This window comes from Artibeus jamaicensis, unplaced genomic scaffold, assembly GCF_021234435.1.
Source record: "Artibeus jamaicensis isolate MK-2021 breed Jamaican fruit bat unplaced genomic scaffold, CSHL_Jam_final scaffold_754, whole genome shotgun sequence".
Classification (NCBI taxonomy): Eukaryota; Metazoa; Chordata; class Mammalia; order Chiroptera; family Phyllostomidae; genus Artibeus; species Artibeus jamaicensis.
The window spans coordinates 8,117,101-8,138,533 of NW_026522054.1; the positions used below are offsets into that span (position 1 = coordinate 8,117,101).

Here is a 21,433-nt window from a genome sequence, read left to right on the forward strand (position 1 = left end):
TTTGTGCTCTCACTGTTGGACTGGCCAAAGGGTCCATACAGCTTTTCCCCAAAATAAAAGACATGTTTCTCATTTTCACCAGTAACTTCATTGATTTGGATATTCTGAGTATGTCGGCTCCCTCCTGCTATTGGTTTCTAGTGGGCAGAGGCTGGGGTGCTGCTAAACGTCTTCCAATGCCTAACACAGCCCCACAGCAAAGAACACGTGGCCAAAATGTCTGGACTACCAAGAAACTTCGCAAACCACTTCTGACGCGTTCAACCAGTCAATGCATCTTCTCCACACACTGAACAAATCATTTTTATGCGTATCAGTTGCATTTTTTACCTTTCTTGAAACGATAAAGCATAATGTATCGAAAATGTTGCACGTCTTCTTCCATCTTCAATATTAAAATTGCTGCGCAAAAACGCAACATTTTTGATATGTTTTTTTTAAATGCATGCCAATATGACAGGTGTCACAACACAATCTAACAAAATTGTTTCGAATGACGATGTTAAAGACAGTTAAGCACTACTAGAGCCATCCTATGGAAAAATATAATGGACTTTTTGGCCAGCCCAATACTTCAGGGGGAAAGAAAGCAAGTAACATAGATATGGAAGAAAGTACTTCCTGGTATTGAAACAGAATTCTGCCTGTTGAAATTTAAGTTCATACCTTTTGGGAAAGTAAGGATTTAACCTGGACTTAGTGGATTTTGGCATATTTATACAACTGGAAGCAGAGATCACATTCTGAATGTGAAAAGAATACAGCCAAAAGAAATGTGACATTATTAACCCCTGAAATTTTTACCCCAATTAAAAAACCTTCATGAGAAAACCAGGCCAGTAAAATACACGGTTTGATTGTACATACTTTGGAGCAGCTGCTGTGTGCTGGGAACACGGTATTAAAATGAGCCACTAGGCCGGCCATCAGGCCTGCTTCCTGAGCTTCTGGCAGTTTGCTTTTTGCACAAACCTTGCTCCTCTCACTTTTTTGCTTCCTTGCCAGATTGGCAGTTTAGCTGATAACGGTTTCCTAAAGAGGGTTAGGCTTTTACCTGTGTATCCTTTCCTATTGGATTTAATGTCAGTGTTTCTTTTATCCTACCGGGAAAGTCTTAGCGAGGGCTTGTGGGCAATTGTAATTATCAGAGGCTGAGTTGGAATGTTGACAAGTTATTGTACAATGTAAATCCCATACAGAATTTTTAATTGCTATAGATGATGAGGCATGGCAAATTCTACAGTGATTATAAATTGACACACAGAGCAGGGAAAACAAGGAATAATATATATTATTCCCAGTTCATAAAGATGCTGGAGGACTTAATTAGTACTTATAAGTTATTTAAGAATACCTAATTAAAGCATATTGTAGATGGATATAGTATTATTAAACAATATTTTCCAATTACATGTAACTTTTCATTTAAGTTTCAGTTCATCTCAGGGGAAATTGTGGCAAGGGCAGATTTATTATATCGCATTAATAAAAGGGATATAATAAAGTTTCCCTTTACAATGGCCTAATAATTTTTGCAGCATTTTTAAATGAAAAAATTTCAACACACTGAAAAGTTTGAAGAACCTAGTAATCATATGTGTTCTCTTTCACTATAGATAACACGTTTAATTAATTTTGTCCAGGCCTAAAGAGCTGAGGGTATAGATATTAAATCAGCCTGACAGGTTTTATAACCAAGTTCACTGTGAATATGCAAATGCCCAGTTTGCTGCCTTACGAATTTATAGTATGCTCCCCAGTGCCTTTTTGTAGACAAGACATCTGTTCTGTCTCCTAAGAATTTAAGATTCATGAAGAGGGTCGAGGAGAAGAGAGAAGGAAGGGGACTTAATGGTTGCTGCGAGCTGATACATGCCCGGGATAATATTAGGTGTCCTTCCATACCTTATCCTATTTGATCCACTTGGATACCTGAAACATTTTTCCCATTCCGCGCTTCGGGAAATAGGCTCCGAGAAGTCACCTGACTTGTCTGGGGCTGCACCTGACACACGTCCTTTCCAGGATCTCTTCCAAGCCTCGAACTGTGTCAAATTCGAAGTACATGGGTGTAGTTTGTGATACTGTACGTGTGTGCGGTCCTCCTCCCCACGCACAATAGCACTTACTGTGGTTAAAACATGGTAACGTATTATATTTATAACGTTAATAAAAGTCTAGATTTAGAACCAGGTACTTTCTGTCTAGTTTTCTCCAATAATATAGGGCTAATTCCGGAACCCCTGCCACTTCAAAGGCCTGATGTGATCATTAGGAAGCCAAGAGTAGTTGGTAGTCATAACAAGAATAAACTACGACTCCCAAAATGCCCACAGAGGCTGCCGCCGCTGAGGGAGTCAGTTCCAGCTTTGGGGCAAAGGTGACCCCGCTGGGTCCCGGGCTGGGTAGGGAGCCACGGGTTCTGGCCCTTTTCCTGTTGCATCCAGGGATTGTAGTTCTCTGAAGGCCAAGGGGCGCCCTTGGGGCCGGTCTCCGACCACAAGTCCCGTGATGCCCCGGGGCTCAGCGCGCCTGCGTGCTGAAGCCCAGGGAGCGCGCCGGGGGGCGCTAGCGGCGGAGCAGTAAAGATGGTGGCACGCCGGTCTCCGCCTTCTGCTCCCGGCTGACGCGCTCTGAGGGAGGCGGCGGCGGCCCCCAGGGCAGCAGTGACCTAGCCGCGGCAGCGCGGCCGCGGCCGCCGGCCCGAGCGATGGCCGAGCTGGAGCACCTGGGCGGGAAGCGGGCCGAGTCGGCGCGCGCGCGGCGGGCGGAGCAGCTGCGGCGCTGGCGGGGCTCGCAGACGGAGCAGGAGTCCGCGGAGCGGCAGGCGCGCACCAGCCGCGGGGCCCCCCGCGTCCGCTTCGAGGACGGCGCGGTCTTCCTGGCCGCCTGCTCTAGCGGGGACACCGACGAGGTGAAGAGGCTTCTGGCCAGAGGGGCGGACATCAACACGGCCAACGTGGACGGCCTGACCGCCCTGCACCAGGTACCCGCGCGCGGCCGCCGGACCGCGGGCGGCGTCCCCTGCTGACAGCCTCCCCCGGAGCCAGCCTCTGCCCGCCCGGCCTCTGCCGGAGGGCAGGGTGCGCGCCCGGGCCGGGGTACGGATTTCCCTGCCCTCCTCGGGGAGTGCCGGCTCCTGGGGACCCGGTCCCGGGAGTCGTCACTAGAGATTGGCCGCCTGCGCGTCCGGTTGGCCGGTCGGCGCGCCGTGCGCCGAGTCACCCTGGGCAGTTGGTGTCGGTCCCCTTCGGAGAACTCGGCCTGTGTTGCAGTGCAGTCTCTGAGGTTCTTGTACTGCGTTGAGGAGGCAGGTCTTCGCAAAGCGCACCTCCTGTTTGTCTGGCGGATCTGCGATGAGTTAGAACCAGCCCGTCTCCGACCGCCTGCAGCTCCTATGGCGGCACCTGACCTCCGGGCGGGCTCCGGGCGTCTTTGCCTTCAGCTTCGCCTCCCCAGGGCCTCCTGTGGGGAGCCAGCCTCCTGAGTCTCTTAGGGTTGTTTGATGCTATGGAATGGCCTTTCTTTTTCTTTTTTTACGAATCCGTCTATGGGCGACACCACTTGTCCTTATATAGGTGCAGTGCACGGGCTGTGGAGGACGTGACACTTCTGTGCTCGGTAATAGAGCACCTTTGCTGCTGTCATCTTATGCAACAGTGTTCTGCCGGCACGGCTGTCATAACCAGCTCCGCCCTCCCCCACCCCCAGGTGGAACTGCACAGTTGTTTCCTGAGCTAAGCGCTGGACACCCACTCTTAATCTTTCTTATTTTCCTTCTGCGGTCAGTGCAAAGTGAATGCGTTGGCATGAGAATTGACTTCGAAATAATAATGCAATCTGTTGTACACCCTCAATGTACAGCCAACAGCTTAAAATTCCTCCCCAGGATGCTCGAGGCTTCTCTTTCAGGTGGAAGAACCTTCTCTTCTTTTCTTCCTTTGTAGACCTTTCCTTCCTGCTCATAACTGTGTCCCTGGGGCAGCCAACACTTGTCTGGTCCTTTGCTGTTTGAAATCATTTCTCACGTTTTACCGCTTGTGAGTGTCAGCAGTGATCCTTGGACCAGGGTATGGCAGGTAGTGCTGTTCTCACCTTACAGATGAGGAATCTGAAACTCAGAAGACTGTTACCTGGGCAGGGTTAAAAAGAGAACTAGGTGTGAACTTTTCAGATTTAAATTCCAGAGCTTTCTCTTCAGAAAAATACCTGATAATGAGTTGAATGTAAATGCTGATATAAGATAGATGCTCATGGGCCTACGCTCATTATCCAAAATTTCTGAACTCTGGGCCCACAGAGGACGCTTTGTGGCCCGTGTGGCCCTCTCTCCAGTTGCTGTTCTCGGGAGGCACAAGTTCCAAGTGCAGCGCGGTAGCCGCGCGCTGTGTGAGGCGAATGTGCCAGCGGGGTCCACTCCTTACCACACCCTGAGAGAAGTGCCTGCTCTGCGGAGTCCCCTTGGGAGCCCTTCCTCCCACTCCAGCCCCCCGCGTTCCTGATCCTTCTCCTGGGCCTGACCGTGGTGCCCTCCTCCCTGAGCTTCTACCCCAGACTGGGAAGTGCAATTTCTCTGAGCTAACATGCTCTTCACAGTCAGTAGGGTCCTCCCCTGGGAGAGGAAGGAGATGACAGCTGTGGATAAGAAACAAAACCCAAACCCCACACACGCCGTGCAGTTGGCTTTCCGTGTCCGTGGGTCCCAAGGGCTGACCAAGGGGCTTCGCATTCCTCTGTCCTTACAGGGCTGGCGGTGAACCATCAGCATGAGACAAACGCAGCTGAAAGCGAAGCTGCTGGGAGATTTCCGGTCCACCCGGCCTCTGTTGAGAGACCATCTCTTTTTCTGAACCTAGAAAGGGGCCTTTATTGGCCAAGGGACCAGTCAGTCCCTGCACAGTTTAGCTCGTGTCCTCAGCCCAAAGGGCTTGGGGTGCATCAGGGTTCCCCTCAGTGAGGCTGGAGCTGCCAGCAGCTGGACAGCCTGTCTTGTCGCTGACCGACCTGCTCTGAGATGGACAGCGACACAGCGATCTGAGTCGCTTGGTTAGAATGCCCTCTGTCACACAGGCAGGATGTCAGTGACCAGGATGATTGCTTCCTTTCTCTGCTGCAGTGCGGCCCCTTGACCAGCTGTGGGTCATCATCCTGGTGTGTTGGGAGAAACCACCAGGTGATACTGGGCTGTTCTCCTTTGCCCACAGGTGACACTGGTTGATTTGCACCTCCAGATGGGGTGCCCTGATGCTATTGGATTGGCCAAAAAGTCCGTATGGGTTTTTAATCAATTACTTTATTGATATGGATATGTCAGCTATCTCCTGCTATTGGCTTCTAGTAGGAAGAGGTCAGGGGTGCTGCTAAACTTCCAATGCCTAAGACAGCCCCACAGCAAAGGATTATGTGGTCAAAATATCAATAGTACCGAGAAACTTCACAAATCACTTTTGACACCTTCGATCAGCCACAGCGCCTTCTCCACACTGCACAGATCTTTTCTATGCATTTCAGTTGCATTTTTACCTGTCTTGAAACAATAAAGCATAATGTGCTGAAAATGTTGCACATCTTCAGTATGAAAATGGCTGCACAAAAATACAACAGTTTTGATACAGTTTTTTTCAATTCAGGCTGATAGGATTGTTGTCACAATGCAATCTAACCAAATTGTTTTGAATGAAGTTAAAGACAACTAAGCACTACTAGAGCCATTGTACAGAAAAAAGGTAATGCACTTTCTGGCCAGCCTGATCCTTTTGACTTGGAGACCGTTCATTCTTTACGTAGGACGTGAGGTGCTTGAGTCAAAGAAAACAAGCTCCAGGGAGCCTGCGAATCACACTGGAAATAGCCGGGGGGGGGGGGGAGTATCTCAGGGGCTACACCTGCTCTAATGAGAGCCCGAAGCTGGTGCAGACTGACGGAGCTGGGGTGAGTCAGTCCAGGTTTGGGTGCGTGCCCTTAGCTTCCTGGCGTCTTCAGTGAAAAAGGCATTAATTGATGACCTAACTTTTGGAAGCAGTTGTTTGCTTACAGAGGAACTCCCATTTTGTTATATATGTGTATTACAGGGCACAATCCGTGAACTAATAATTCCGGGAGGCTGGCACTTTTTAAAATTTCTTTTACTATTATTTGTTTTGCAAGGTTGAGTATTAACAAATGAGTATTATCACCCATCTTGGTACCCCTAGTATTATGCTCTTGGGTGCTTTAGGCCTTGATACAGGCTCAGACAACTGTATCTACCGAGTTACTGGGCTGCTTCAAGAGGCAAGTGCTTGCTTTTGGAAAGGAGACTTGCTGGGACCCGTGGAGGTGAGTGCCAGCTCATTCCTGCAGGCAGATTATTTCGGTGTATGTCTCTGCCGGTCCCCGTGGATCTCGGAACCAGGCCAATGAGTCTTCCTTTAGAGGGGCACCTTGGGGAACCAGCAGCCTTCCCCACTTGACACAGAAACTCGGGTTGGCTTTGGAATGGTCTCAGAGTCCCAGCTTGGATGTTAGGGTCACCCAGAGTGGAATTCAACTCCTAGTTGCCTCTGTCATTCTAGAGCTGCCTCAGTCCTCAGGGAGATAAAAATTACTTCTTTCTCTGGAAGAGCAGTGGAGAAAGGGACAGATGAGGGAAGGAGAAACCAGGCATTTACATTTACAGTGGTACAGGGTGAGCAGAAGACGACCAAGAAAATGTGTTTAATTCAGAACAGAGTAGCACGAATCTGTGCCAACGTGTGTGGGAAAGCAAAACTTGTGTGCTAGTTTTCCTTCTCTCATTCCACATTCGTCATGCCTTCCGTGCAGTCCCACCTGTGAAGGGACCGCTGCCTCACCCCGTGGGTTGGTGGATTCTGCCTGGCGTCGGGCACCGAGGCAGTGTGGGCTGGAGTGAACCCTGCTGCTTCTGTGTGTTGTCAGTGTCTTGGCTCTTTTACCAGGTTACTTCTTCCAGCTGGTCCATACGATGCCTCAGGCCGTGTTGGGCATTTATGACTTTGAAAGGGCAGTGTCGGTAGAAACGTGTGTTTGAGGACTTTTGTGGTGATTATATGATTTTTCCCATTAAGCATAATTTAATTTAGTCTTTCTTTTGACTTTTGGAAGAAAAAGTGGATCTGTGGTCAGTATGATTGTAACGTTAAATTAAGGCCCCAGTATATGACTCCTGAGTAGGGGGTTTCTGGCTGCTTCAGGAGGCTCCACTGTCTGTGAGTTAAGCTTTTAGGCCTGGCAGTAGAGGCCAGAAGGTCGCCTTCAGACCACTGGAGGGCTGGTTGGCCAGTTCAGACTGGTGTTCCCAGCTCAGGGTGGCCTGTGTCCCACGCCTGAGCACTGTCGCCGGAAGGCAGCCTGCGGGGAGCAGGGTGGGGAGGTTCCTGCCCACAGAGTGTGTGCCGCTTCCTTCTTCCACATTCGTTCACTGAGAGTCTACTTTGTGTCTGACTCTCTGCTTCTTGTTACTTGTTGCTTATCAGTTGATACATTTTAGAAAACAAACAGAATTTTGGGGATTCTCTCCAGAATGGCTGGTTCCTAGTGTCATTTCTAGTGGGGAATTGGTTACATAGTGACTTTCTATTCTAGCATTCTGGCTCTTCAGGGGTTGAAGAGGAAGCATTATATTCATCAGTATTTGTGACTATTTTCATCTCCATTTATGAATGAAAATGGTCCTATTTATACCTTTCCACCTAAAGATGGTAACAGGTGGGAGTTTGGGATTTTTTAATCCATCTCTAAGTGGTTTAATATAGTAATAATAACTTCAGATTAAAGATCTCAACCCAGGATTTTATATAGGGCAGGGAATTGAAACCTCATTTGGATTGCTAACTGCAGCCTGCTCAATGTGTTGATGGGGGCAGGGGGTGGGGCTATGGCTGGTGTTTTTTTCCTCTGCTGCTCTTTTGAAGTGTAATGTAAACATTGTTTCTTAAGTCCCAGGTTTTTCCGAAGTGGCCAGTGGGACTGCACTTGAGGTCTGGGAGCTCTACGGGCACACCGAGCGGGTTTGTTACGAGTGCAGTTGACCTGCTCTCAGTGTGGAACACTGACCAGTGTGAGGTTTCTGACACCGTATTGGACCCCACTGTGGTCCGGGGTGGGTCGGCGTAGGGACTTTGGAAAGGCTGTGTGCCATGTGCGCTTGAACAAACGCTGTGGGCTGTGCTGCAGGTTGGGGCCTGGCTGGAGGGCCCATCTGTGCGCGTGGTTTCTGCTTCTAACGGATTTCTGGTGATGCCTCCAGCAAATTCCTTGTTTGCCTCTGTCAGCGCAGCTAGCAGCCCCTCTGCGCCCGGTCCTCCTCACGACGCTGACAGGATGCTGAAAGGCGTGGTTGTCGGTGTCGTGCGGAGGTGCTGCCTGAGGCAGAGAAGCTGCGCGACTCACCGAGGGCCTCCGGGCCTTCAGCTCCGCAGCAGCATCGTCTGAGCGCACACTGCTGGCCGGTGCTCCAGAGCAGCGCCAACAGGCTGCAGCCCCAGGCCCAACTCAGTACCACCCAGTGTCGCCCGGCCTTCCAGCCAGAAGTGGTGTTCGCATTTCTGACTGCTGGGCATAGCAGAAGGACAGCCGCAGTCCGCGACGCGTGACACTTGCAGGCGTTTCAGGTTTCCGTGTCCATGAATGTGTGCTGGGACCCGGCGTGGTGCCAGCCCAGCTCTGTCGTCCGCACCGTGGCAGGGAGGCCGTGCGGCCTGCGGAGCCCGCCTCTGTGCAGGGGGTGCCAGCCCAGCTTTGCTCTGAGCCGGCGCACCAGCCGGCCTTTTGTTCTAGAACATCACACAGAGGACACACGCCAAGAGCAACACTTGGATTTACGTGCACTCATCTGTTTCAAAGTCCGTCTTCCTGTCAGTGTCCGGTGTCCTCAGGGCCACGGCGGACCACGAGGCAGGTCAGCATGCCTGTGGTCCCGTCCCACGGCTGGGGAGCAGCATGGTGGCAGCATGGGGTGCGGTGTCCTCGGCGACGGCCGGCCTGTGCGGCATCTCTGATGCGCCTGCTCGTGTGGGACTCTGCCCTCCACCCCTGTGTCAGGTGGGCCAAGGCTCAGAGCTGGGGCCCGAGGCTTCGCCAGCAAGGAGACAGTTGACAACAGGGAGAGCAGGTGCACTCTGTCCCAACCTCCAGCCCCCGCCGGGCGTCTGGACTCCCAGCTCGTGGGAGCCATGTAATGAGTGCATGGGTTCCAGAAAGCATGGTCTCACCTGCCTGTGGCCCTCCCGCCCGAGGAGGTGGGCCACCGCCCCTTGGGCTGCGAGGGGGGCTTGGACCTAACAGTAGACTTTGAATTGCATTCCAGGTTCTGCTTGTCCATCACTGTACCTTTGGGGCATGAGGTTTCCACCCTTGAGTGATTCCTGAGCGTTTCCTGGGCTCAGGAATGCCTCCTCTCCGCCTGGAAGTCACGGAAGCCTTCCTCACGGCCCTGTCGGCGGAGTGGGGTCTGCTCCTGGGCGCCTGAGCCAGCCCTGGCTGTGTGACCATCGTCCCCTCCCCACCCCCGGGCCGTGTTTCTTAGATCCTGTGCTCCATGCTCTTGGGGAAGAGACAGGGACTTAGGGTCTCTGAGCCTCAACCACTAGCATCTTTGCTTTCGGTCCCAGGGGTGAGTTCACATCACCAGCAGGGCTGACCTCGCCCAGGCCCGGTCTTCGAAGGCGCAGCGGAGGCACAGTGCCTCCTTGAGAGAGGTCCCCTGAGCTTCTGTGCGTCGCCCCCTTGGTCAGGGCCACGCAGGGGTCACTGCACCATGCCCGGGGCAGGTGCCACTCACAGGGGACATGCGCAGACACCTGTTGGAATGCAGCCACTGTGGAGGGGACCATGGTGAAGGCCTGAGTGGGCCAGGTGGTGAAGGACGGCGTGTGAGCAGGCATGGCGTCCGGCTGTGACGGTCACTTCCTGAGTGGTGTCCCCATCTTGACCTCTGCCAGCAGCGAGACTCATGTCCCCGCTGCACCTGTCATTCTGAGATGCAGTTCTGATAGAGTCACCCCGGGCTGGAAGCCTTGGGATAAGGTTGCTCTTTATCGGGGGACACGGGGACCTTCAGGGCTGCAATCCTGCCAGCACCCCGTCCGTCCCTTTCAAACCCTTCAGGATGCCCAAGGAAGCCCTCATCAGGCTTGCGTGTGCCCCCCTGGGGGTCTGAGCACGCCCGGCTCCTTACCTCCAAAAGCCCTGTCCCTTTTCCCTCCCCCAGGCCTCCCTTCTCTTCGATTCTCACGCCCCTGCCCTTTCCGCTGGCTAACTCCTCATCCTATGTAACTCAGGAGGACACTCATTTCTGGGAAGTGTCCCCGTCATCCGCAGCCAGAGGCAGTGGCTCCTCCCTGGGACGATGGCACTTTGTGCTGCGGTGTCAGTTACAGGGCTCACTGCACCGTGACGGGCAGGGTGGTGCGGGCAGGGCATGGCCTCAGTGAGTGTTTGCGACGTGAGGAAATGGACGAGCACGTCACTGTCACCACGGACGAGCGCATGCTCGTGAGTCACTGTCACCGCGGACGAGTGCATGCTCGTGAGTTCCCGGCCTGTTTTCGGTGATGAGAGCATCCAGCCTGGAGCCAACCGGACGCTCTGCCCCGCTAACAACAGGCCCGGTGGGCCCTGCGCCGGCGGCTCTGCCGGAGGCTCCTGCCGCACCCCCAGGCCGGCGGGACTCTCCCCTCCTCTGCAGGCTCTGCCTTCTCCTCCCCACCCTCCCTTCTCTCACTGACAGAACCAGGGGGACCCAACTGGGTCGGTTGGCAGCCACCGAAATCTCCCTGGAGTTTTTCTCACTGGAGAAGTCCTGCCCTTTCTTGGGTGGAAAGGAGTGTTCCTGCCAACACTCGGGGACTAGACAAGGCTGGTGGTGGTGGTGGCGGCGGCGGCGGCAGTAATGATAATGAGAATAGTAGTATCAGCTGATAGTTGCACAGCACTTAACTCGATGCCAGGCACTGTTTTCACACACATTAGCTCATTCGTGACCTCCATGAAGTAGGTACTGTGATTGGTGATTCCACGGATGAGCGAATACAGAAATAGCTTGTTTCAGAAACGTAGCACCACTGATTAGTAGTCCTGGGTTTGAGCCAGGAAGGCTGGTCCGTAGTCTGTCCGTGCAGCCAGTGCGCCGGGCAGGGGTGGGGTTGTGTCCGCACCTCCTTCCGTCCAGGGTCCTGCACGTGCAAGACACAGCCGGGACGGAGGGACTCACGCTGTGCTCCCAGCCTGCTCCGCAGACCCCCTGATGCAGATGTGTGGGGAAACCAGCAGCCTCATGTTGGAGCTCTCCTTTCAGGGACAGCATTTGCAAGACTGATTTATACTCTCGAAGAATTTAATCTTCTCATCATTTCTTTGTGGCTTTTTCCCCTCACCCAACTCAGAGCCCATATTGCTGTCTGTCTTTCTGCAGTGTGGCTCTGACCCACTGCCTGTGCCGCCGCTTTCTGGCTGTGCACACAGCTTGTTTGAAACACCTGTCTGGGGGCGCACAGTGGTCCAGAGTGTAGTGGGACCGTCCTCTCCCCGTGTGACCACAGTTCGCCCTTCGTGCCAGGTTGGCAGGGCGGCCCTTGGGGTCCTCCCGTGGACAGGCAGCCACACTCCAGGGCCAGTTTCCAGCCCAGACTCCCGGTGGTTGGCATGGCCGCCACAGCACCTGGATGGGGTCTGTGTCCACAGTCAGTCTGGTCAGCAGAGACCCTCGCAGTAGGCCGAGCGGGACGGTTCTTGTGTGTGATGACCAGTGAGTGGGCTGAGACTGCTGCTCCCTGCAGACACTGGGCAGTTATTTTTAGGGAGGTCGGGTCAGGCATCAGCAATGTTCCCTGTGCCAAGTGGTGTGTTGAGCCTGGCCAGAGCTCAGTTTTGGATGCCTCTGAGTTGGCAGGTAGAGAACATGCAGGTGGTTTAGCAACTGAACGCCTGACCTTATATAAGTCAGTTAACGTTCCAGGTCTGGTTTCTCCATCTGCGCAACGAGAAGGCCCGGTGCTCATTGCTGCAGCTGCCACACTTTCCTTTCTTTTCGCCGCTTCATTATCCGTTTTTTGTTTTGTTTTGTTTTTTTACAGGGAGTCCCTTTTGACTCAGTCAGGTGGGATGGGTCCTTCTGTCGCTTCATGAGCCTCAGCTCATATGAGCCAAACCTCTAAGAAGACAACCTCAACCAGGGCTTTCTTACCTCTGGGTGGGTGTTGGGGGCTCGGCTCTGTGCACTCCTTGACCCGAGGGAAACTCATGCTGGGGAATTTTTGCCGCATTCATAATTCCTCAAATCAGGATTTGCCCACAAGACAAAGTCGAGGTTTGGAGGCCAGGACTGTGAACCTTCTGCTCGAAGTGCCGCGGGCCTTGAGAAGACACAGCCCTTGTTTCCTGGGCTCTGTCTCCATCTGCCTGCTTCTGCTCGACCTTTGGCACCTGCCTGGGTGACAGGAGTCAGACTGGATGTGGGAGGGGTCTGGACCATCCTGAGCTGGTCTCGGTTCAGTGGTTCAGTGCACACACACACTCTCTCTCTCTCTCTCTCTCTCTCTCTCTCTCTCTGATGTTTGCAGTCTTGGGTGCGGTACGCCAGTCTCCCGAGAACAGAAACCCTGGGTGACACTCCACGGAAAATTCGTTACCTCCGTCATCTCTCTTGGCTCTCTTTCCCGAAAGGCTACAGATCCACATCCAGAGCCTGCCTGACCACTGAGCACATAATCAGATATATAGTTCTCACCCTCAGGGAGCCAAACTGTCTGTGCCAGCGAGTCGTAAGTCTCTCACACAGAATGACAGTGCTGGTATCACTTGTTACGTTGGAGCCGACTGTTGCTGTGATGCTCACTCAGGCCATCATTCCATGGTTATCCTGATGGGAGTGGGGAGACAGGAGGATGCTACACTGTATCACAGTGGGGGTGGGGAGACAGGTGGTTTTACGCTGTATCACAGTGGGGGTGGGGAGACAGGTGGTTGTTACTCTGTATCACAGTGGGGGTGGGGAGACAGGTGGTTGTTACTCTGTATCACAGTGGGGGTGGGGAGACAGGTGGTTGTTACTCTGTATCACAGTGGGGGTGGGGAGACAGGTGGTTGTTACTCTGTATCACAGTGGGGGTGGGGAGACAGGTGGTTGTTACACTGTATCACAGTGGGGGTGGGGAGACAGGTGGTTGTTACGCTGTATCACAACGGGAGTAGGGAGACAGGCAGTTTTCTTCTTTGCCTCTTCCAGCTTCTGTGTGTGGCCTCATCACTCCAATCTGCGGTCACATTCCCTCTTCTTCTGTCTTGTTTCATGCTGCCCCTGTCTCTTATAAGGACATTTGTCATTGGGTTTAGGACCCACTTAGATAGTCCACTCAAGGTCCTTAATCACACCTGCAAAGACCCCTTTCCAAGTGCAGCTCCCTGCGGCAGTTTTGGGGATTGGGACATGGATGAGCTGAGGGCGCTGTTCAGCACACTGCTGCAGGGGGCAGGCGCGGGGACAGTGTGTGCAGCACCGACCTGGGCGGGGCCCCGTGCAGCCTGCAGCATGGGCTTGCGGGTCTGGATGAGCCTGGATGACTGAGCATCAGCTGAGGGTACAGACAGCGTGACTCCTGTGCATCCGAGTGCGCTCTTCTGTCATCCAGCAGACGTGTGCCCAGTGCCGCTCCAGGGTTCGGGCTGCACCAAAGGGCGCATGGTGGCCACTCGAGAAGTCCTTAGGTGCCGCAGGAATTTGGCGTATGGCTGGTAAATTGGAGAAATCACGGTCTTTGCGAGCGTACAGGGTTTTCAATGCAAAGTTGGAAGTGTGTAGTTTGGGGGAATGTGCAAATCCCAAGTTGCAGATCCTGTATGAGTTGTCACTGTTGTTGAGCCATGTGGCTTTGGGGAGGATGCAGGACCGGACAGTGGCAGGTGTGGGCTGGGGGTGGCTCTGAGCATAGGCGGCACCCGGCCGGCACCTGTGTCGGCGAGGTCCCTGGGAATCTGGGCAGGTGTGGGCTGCAACGCCCAGGCAGGCAGGTGTGTCGCCCACCCTGGGCCCTGGAGCTGGGCTTTGTGCGGAAGGAGTCGCAGCAGGCAGCAAGGTCAGCCCCTGGAGCCAGCGGCACTTGGTGGCGGTGACAGTTGCAGGCTATTTTGGGACCGGAGGAGGCTCTGTGCTGTGAGGCCTCACTGCAGTCCCCGAGTGAGCTCACCCGCCTCCCCGGGGTTTGGTGGGATCCAGTCGTTTCCTTGGAGAGAGCTTTCCGTTGCCAGGGAAGCGTGACACTCCCACCTTAGGAAGCTGCAAACCGTCACCGGGTGACATTTCTGATGGCTCGTTGGACTAACAACTCATCAAGTAGTGATGAAACGCCATTTCTTTTTCTTAAGGAGCTTCACACAAATTGCTTCTGTAGCGAAACTCTGTGTGTCTCCAGGAGGCGGACATGGACCGCAGCCGGGGGAGCTGGGCTCAGAGTGCGGAGCGCTGTCCCACTCTTGTCCTGAGCAGTGTCGGGACCTTGTTCAGCCTCCTTTGCCTGTTCAGGCGCAGGAAAGACCCATCCACCTGGTGGCCAGTGCAGCTCACGTGGAGACAGGCACCGGGATCCATGCACCTGGACGCTGCGGTGTGGACGATCTGGGTGCCCACCGTGCTGCGGTCTCGGGCGAGGCAGCACAGCCGCGGGTGGCGTGAGCCACTCACTGAGGAGGCTCTCAGGGCCTCTCTGTCCTCCTCCACAGCCTCAGCCACGTTCCTTCCGCTGGAACCACAGAGGCAGAGGAAGGAAGGACAGAGCCGTCACTCCAGGACGTCTCTGTTGGCAGGGCTCTCCAGCAGCGGCTCGCTCTCAGCTTAGTCCCCGCACCTGCTGGTTCGCCCTTGGAGCTCCCACACTTAGGGTCCCGCAGGACACTGGACCTCGGGGAAGCTCTGAAGTCAGCTGCAGCTTGCCCCGCGGTCTTACCAGGTCAGAGGCACTTTTGACCTGCTGCCTCCCTGCCGTGCATGGGCTCTGAGTGGGGGCGGCAGGGGCAGGCACCATTCGCTGGACTGTTGGCTTGAAAACAGTGGTGGTGCCAGCCACCGCACTGTCTCTTCTCGCCCCTTACAGTCCCGGGAGGCTGGTGACACCTCTGTCCCCACCTCACCCAGAGTCAGCACGTGGCAGAGCCGGGCCGGCCCTGACCCATGCCAGCCCTGTGTTTGAGCCCCTGGGGACAGTTTAATAATCAGCCTGCCCTACTGTCACTGAGGTGACTGTGGAGGGACCCTGCCAGATCTCCGTGCACATCAGGCCAGCTTGTGGCTGTTCTCTGAAACTTGTGTAAGAATGCTTCAACAAGGCCCTGAAACCAAGAGGGAGGAGGGCCCAAGTCCTGATGGGGGAGGAGCCTGAGACAGGAAAGGGGGAGGAGTCTGAGGGATGGGGGAGGACGGCTGCTCTAAGGCAGACGCCACACCAGCCAGGCTTGTTTGAGGCCCTTTGGCCCTTGTCTGCTGTCACCTTCCAAGGGCAGCGAAGGGTCTTGGAAACAGTGGCTTCCAAAAGGTCGCCTGGTGGGGGCAAGGCCACTGCAGCTGAGTCTCGAGACTGTTCTCTCAGAGCCAGGGAAACGGGGCAGCCAGGTGAGAGGCCCGGTGGGCGGCCCCGTTCCGACAGCACAGCGGGCCCTCGTGACACGGGCCTTCTCGGGACCTAGGTGGCCTGTGCTTGACCTCCGGGACACTTTCTTCCCCTTGGTCTTCAGCGCCTTTTTGAAAAGTAGCCCCTCATCCCTTCACTTGAAAGTCTTCCTGGACAGGTGTCCTTGAGGCACTCGGCAGCGGCTGGTCTCAGCGCTGCCCCGTGGCAGATGTGCCGTTTACGAGGGACGTGGCAACGAGCGCAGTTCCGAAGTGCTGCACGTGAAGGAGTGCAGAGCAAGCGGACAGCGCTCGTCACGGCTGGAAAGCCTGCGGAGCCTCCTGGAGCAGATGCGGCCTGGGAGGGATGTGTTACCACGGAACCCAGTCTGGGCCGGTGTGTTCGGTGACCTCACTAGTTGTCGGGTTATCAGAATGTGTGAGAGAGACTAGCAAAGGTGCTGGGCGTGACCGGGGTGACCAGGTCACGTGTTCATATAAATTGGGTCAGCCTGTTTTTGTTTGTGCCCTGGTGCTGGGCGGACAGACAGACGTGCGGCTCATCTCGGGGTGGGTGGCCATACGGCCCCTGGAAAAACTCCGGTACAGTGTCCTGCTGGCGCAGTTCCCGGTCTTCCCGCAGTGACTGCTGCCTGCTGAACAGTACTTGGCATCACCGAAACGGGCCTGGTGGCAGGGCTGGCGGAGCACAGCAGTTCTCCAGCTGTGCACTGCCCACACTCTCAAACTCTGTTCAGAACCTCGGAGGGTTTCTGTTCCTCTGGGTTATTATATGTTACTGAGACATCCAGAAACATGTACTTACTAAGTCATTTAAAATAGGAATAACCTATTGCAGGCTGATATAAATCACCTGTGTTAATTGAAGTAGTTATATATTGTGCTGGCCAAAAAGCCTGTTTAGTTTTTTTCCCTAAAAGACACATTTTTCATTTTCACAAATAACTTCATTGATTGGGATATTCTGAGTATGTCGGCTCTCTCCTGCTATTGGCTGCTAGTGGGCAGAGGCCGGGGAGCTGCTAAACATCTTCCAATGCCTGAGACAGCCCCACAGCAAAGGACACGTGGCCAAAATGTCAATAGTACCAAGAAACTTCGCAACCCACTTCTGACGCGTTCAGCCAGTCACAGCACCTTCTCCACACACGGCACAAATCTTTTTTTGCATTTTAGTTGCATTGTTACCTTTCTTGAAATAATAAACCATAATGTGCCAAAATGTTGCATATTTTTTTCCATCTTTAATATTAAAATGGCTGCACAAAAATTCACCTGTTTTGTTAAGTTTTTTTTTAAGATGCACACTGATAGGACAGCTGTCACAATACAAGGTAAGCAACTTGTTTCAAATGAAGTTAAAGACAACTACGCACCACTAGAGCCGTCATGGGGAAAAACGTAACGGACTTCTTGGCCAGCCCAGTCCTTTCACACACAAAAAGTAATGAGAAGAGTAGTTGGCTTTATGTTTTTACAAGTCCCTTTTAATGTCTGGATTCAATTGGTTCCATAGGGGTTTCGACTGAAGTCTGTAAAGGAAATCTGGGCTCACACAGGTACATATCTGGAAAAGGGAGGCGTATGAAACAGCTGCCCGGGCGGTTGTGGACGCCCTCTCGGCAGGCGGCCAGACCACAGAGCCTGCAGCAGCGGCAGGTGGGTGGGAGCCCTGTCGGGCCGTCCGCGCTCGGTAACGCTGCTGCGGCGTGGAGCGCTGACCCGCACTCTGCATGAGTCGCTCCCCTGCGCGTCTTCCTAGCACTGTGGCGGGGAGGGCACCACGCTCGCGGTGGTGGCTGTGTCACAAATCCGAGTGGTGGAAACACTGGCTGTTTTCTTTCCACTGGCAGGCGGGCGGGCGGGCTGCGTCCCCTTCCAGGTCTCGAGCGTGACTTGTCAGCTGGTCGTTGGAGTGACACCGAGGCTCCACGAAGGGAGTGGCTGGTCCCTCTTGCAAGTCGGAGGCACCCGCGCTTTTCCTCAGAGACAGGGTCACGCTGCGGCGGCGTGCAGCCCAGGCGCTGTGCGTCCTCCCCACCCGGCCACTGCCAAGGGCTGAGGGCTGATCGAGTCAGTGGCCTCTGCTGTTTCGGCGGGTGGTGCTGGCTCTGGGGCAGGAGCACCCGTGGTTCTCGCTTGGGTGCCCGCGGTCAGTGGAAGGGCCACAGGCTTGCTGCTGCCGTGGAAGTCAGTTTGATCTGGATGCGACCAACCCGAGGCTGGTTGAGGACAGACGGCCTTTACTGGCACAGCGTCTCCTCCTCTTTGGTCTGCGGACGTGGTACAACAGCCTGGTTACCGAGGTCTCTGGCCAGAAAGCTGTCTGTCCCCTGCTGTTCGGAGACGGGCAGCAGTGGGTCCCTAACTGCCCATAACCACAAATAAACTTCGTCGTGCTGTTTGAGGCCAGTCAGAAAATAAGTGTGAGCCCCAGCTGGAGTGGCTCCATGGACTGAGTGCCGGCCTGAAAACCAAAGGGTCACTGGTTCGATTCCCAGCCAGGGCACAGGCCTGGGTTGCAGGCCAGGTCCCCAGTAGGGGGCGCTTGGGAGGCAACCACACATTGATGTTTCTCTCCCACTCTTTCTTGCTCCTCTCCCCTGTCTGTAAAAATAAAATAATAAAACCTTTTGAAAAAAAAGTACACGAGAAAGGTCTGCTTCTTGTGTCTGAAGCGCTCACCTTGTCCCTGCGCATGTGGCCCTGCTGTCCAGAAGCGAGCCCGTGGGTCGTAGGTTCACTTTCTGTAGAGCCGCGATGCGGCAGCCTGCCCACTCACAGCGGGCCACAGCCCTCTGTCCAGTCTATCCCGCTAGTGGCATCAGTAAGGCCAAGTGTCCTCCTGCCTGTTTGTCCTGAGGTTGTGAGGCAGGGAGACAACTTGGGACCATGGGGCTGTGGGACCCCGCTCTGGATACCCGCACTCGAGAATCAGAGATGAGTGTCATCGGGGCCGCGGGCAGCTGGGCTCAGCGAGGGCTCACGGGGTGGTGACGGCGTCTCTCTGCAGGCCTGCATCGACGAGAACTTCGACATGGTGAAGTTCCTGGTGGAGAGCGGGGCCAACGTGGACCAGCAGGACAACGAGGGCTGGACGCCCCTCCACGCGGCGGCCTCCTGCGGCTATCTCAACATCGCAGAGTGAGTGAGTCTCTCCCGCTCTGATCTCGGGTCTTGTGAGTAGTTACATCGCTGTCTGTTGAAAATTACAAAAGCAGGGAGCGGGCTTATTTTTAAGGAGTAATTGATACTGTTAGCTGCTAAGTCCGTAGGGTTTTTGTTGTTGTCAGGGTGGTCCTCCATCTGCTGGCACATTGCACCCCCTCCCTCCCTCCCTCCCTCCCTCCCTCCCTCCGAAGAGCAGCTCAGAGGCCACCTGTGGCTGAGGAGGTGGTGGGACAGCAGTCTGTGCTTTCTGAGGGAGGCAGTGACTGAGCTCATGGGTCTCCCAGCCTCTGGGCAACTGCACAGGTTCTGAGGGAGCGGTGAGTATTTTGTAGGTTCGTTGTCATTCTCGTTCAGGGAAAAGTGTGAAACTAGAGAGGTTTTTACTTTTTCTCTAAGAATGGTTCAGGAAGGTAACCATACCTAACAGTAATCTCTCTCTGAGTTCTGGCTCACGGCAGTCCAGAGCACTTTCTAGAAACAAGTCTTCTGGGCCATGGGCCTCAAAACAGGTCAGAAGAGGCAAAAGCAGGGTCCGAGTGCCGTGAGCCCGACCCCCCAGGGATGGGGGAGGACGCCGAGCAGAGGTCAGCCTGTGTCGTTCAGGCCACACTCTGGAGGCCGAGAGGAAAGGAGTGTCGGGCGCACGGCAGTGGCTGTGGGGAGGGAGGCCCCGCAGTTGCAGTCTGTCGCGGTCTGTCACGGTCTGTCACGGTCTGTCACGGTCTGTCACGGCAGGCCCGAGCTGCTGCTGGCCGGGTGTGTTCCGGAGCAGGAAGGGGCTCAGTTTAGCAGAGTGCGGGGTGCAGTCAGCTGGAAGTGTTTGCTGAGTGCCTACTGGGCACACCGTGGGCGCATTTGTTTTCTGGGGAGGGGGAGGCGTGGCTGAGGGGCCCTGGGGATGAAGAGGAGGAGCCATGGTGTGTGGGAGTGCAGGGCCGGCACCAGGGATGCCAGGCACCGCAGGAGCGTCCATGGGGGGCTAGCTTGGACCGAGAGGTCCCAGGCTCCAGGAGCGAGGCCACACGGGCTGCCGATCTGCATCAGATCAGATCGATCTGCGCCCACCTGACCCCCGAGAAAGCACAGCGAAGTCTCTTGTCTCATCTCTGCCTGTTCTTTCTCCCCCGTCAACGCTTTGGGTCCAGGGGCCTTGTCTTTTTAAAATCTCTGCCCTGGCTGGTGTGGTTCAGTGGATTGAGCTCCAGCCTGCGAACCAAAGGGTCACTGGTTTGATTCCCAGTCGGGGCACATGCCTGGGTTGCAGCCCAGGTCCCCAAGTAGGGGGTGCGCAGAGGCAACCACACACTAATGTTTCTCTCCCTCACTTTCTTCCTACCTTCCCCTTTCTAAAAATAAATAAAATCTTTTTTTTTAAGGTTTTATTTATTTATCTTTAGAGAGGAAGGGAAGGAGAGAGGGAGAGAAATATCAATGTATGGTTGCCTCTCATGAGTCCCCTGCTGGGAACTGGCCTGCAACCCAGGCATGTGCCCTGACTGGGAATCGAACCGCGATTGTGTGGTTCGCAGGCCCGCGCTCAATCCACAGAGCTACACCAGCCAGGGCTAAATAAATTAAATATTTAAAAAATAAAAACTAAACAAAGTCTACAGTGTTTAAAATGCGGCCCCTTGAGCTTGCAGGGGCCAGTGCATGTTTACCGACTTGGGAATGGGCTGACGCCTGACTGCAGGAGTTTCTTCTGCTTTAAAGACTTCTGAGCACCTGATGGAGCTCCCAGCGCTACTGGGACTCTCACTGGCCCCAGAGAAACCTGATCTTGTGAAGAGATGAGCTAGATGTAAAATCAGAAGACCAGGCCTGTGACCTCTGCCACTTGCTGCCTCTGTGACTTTAAGGAAATTTGCCGGTGCACGGGAGCATCATTCTGTAGCCTGGCCTTGCTCTGCCTCAGTCTCAGGTGTGTGCGTGCAAATGTGTCGGAGTGACTGACAGTGTTGTCTCTCGTCCCATCTGCGCAGGTACTTCCTTAACCACGGAGCCAGTGTGGGTGTTGTCAACAGCGAAGGCGAGGTGCCCTCCGACCTTGCGGAAGAGCCTGCCATGAAGGACCTTCTTCTGGAGCAAGTGAAGAAGCAAGGTAATCCTCAGCCCCGAGAGGGACCCCGCAGTGGCAGCGTGGGGAGCCGCCATTGACCCCAGACGGCTGCCCCTCACAGACAGCAGGGACACCTGCCAGGAGGGGATGTCGGCAGTCGTGACGTTTAGTCTGCTGTCTGCCCACCTCACCCACAGTCGTGCTCACCCGAGAGTGTGGCTGCAGTGGCTTTTCCTGGTGTGGGCTGGTGGGAGGGGGCGGTTCTGGGCACGTCCCCATGTTTGCTGATTATCCAAAGCTGGAGAGACTTCATTTCTGGCACTTACAGAAATCTGCCAACCTCTGTGCCAGGCTCCTCCTGCCTTCCTGCGTGTGGCCTTGTGTCCGACGGGGCTGCGGCGTTGCTGCCCCGGGCAGACCTGGGCTCTCAGAACCCTGGCGCCAGCGAGGACATGCTCTGTGGCCCTTCTGTGTTCTTCCCCGTCTGTTCCCTGGGGGCATGGTGCCCATTTTCACCTCCAAGGGGCAAATGCTGTGACATGGAAGGGGACTTTGAAGGGGACAGCTCTGAACAAAGATCATAA

General features: G+C 54.7%; 1 protein-coding gene across 12 annotated transcripts in view; it reads left to right on the forward strand.

Moving 5' to 3' along the window:
• Positions 1-2,567: 2,567 nt before the first annotated feature.
• The window catches only part of PPP1R12B (protein phosphatase 1 regulatory subunit 12B), a 72,842-nt gene continuing 53,976 nt past the window's right edge, over positions 2,568-21,433 (forward strand). For all 12 annotated transcript variants that reach the window (XM_053659626.1, XM_053659623.1, XM_053659624.1 and 9 more), the window contains exons 1-3: positions 2,568-2,986; positions 18,633-18,763; positions 20,773-20,891. In XM_053659626.1, the coding sequence (XP_053515601.1) occupies positions 2,711-2,986; positions 18,633-18,763; positions 20,773-20,891 (526 nt within the window). In that variant the 5' untranslated portion in view covers positions 2,568-2,710. The remainder of the gene's footprint in view (positions 2,987-18,632; positions 18,764-20,772; positions 20,892-21,433) is intronic.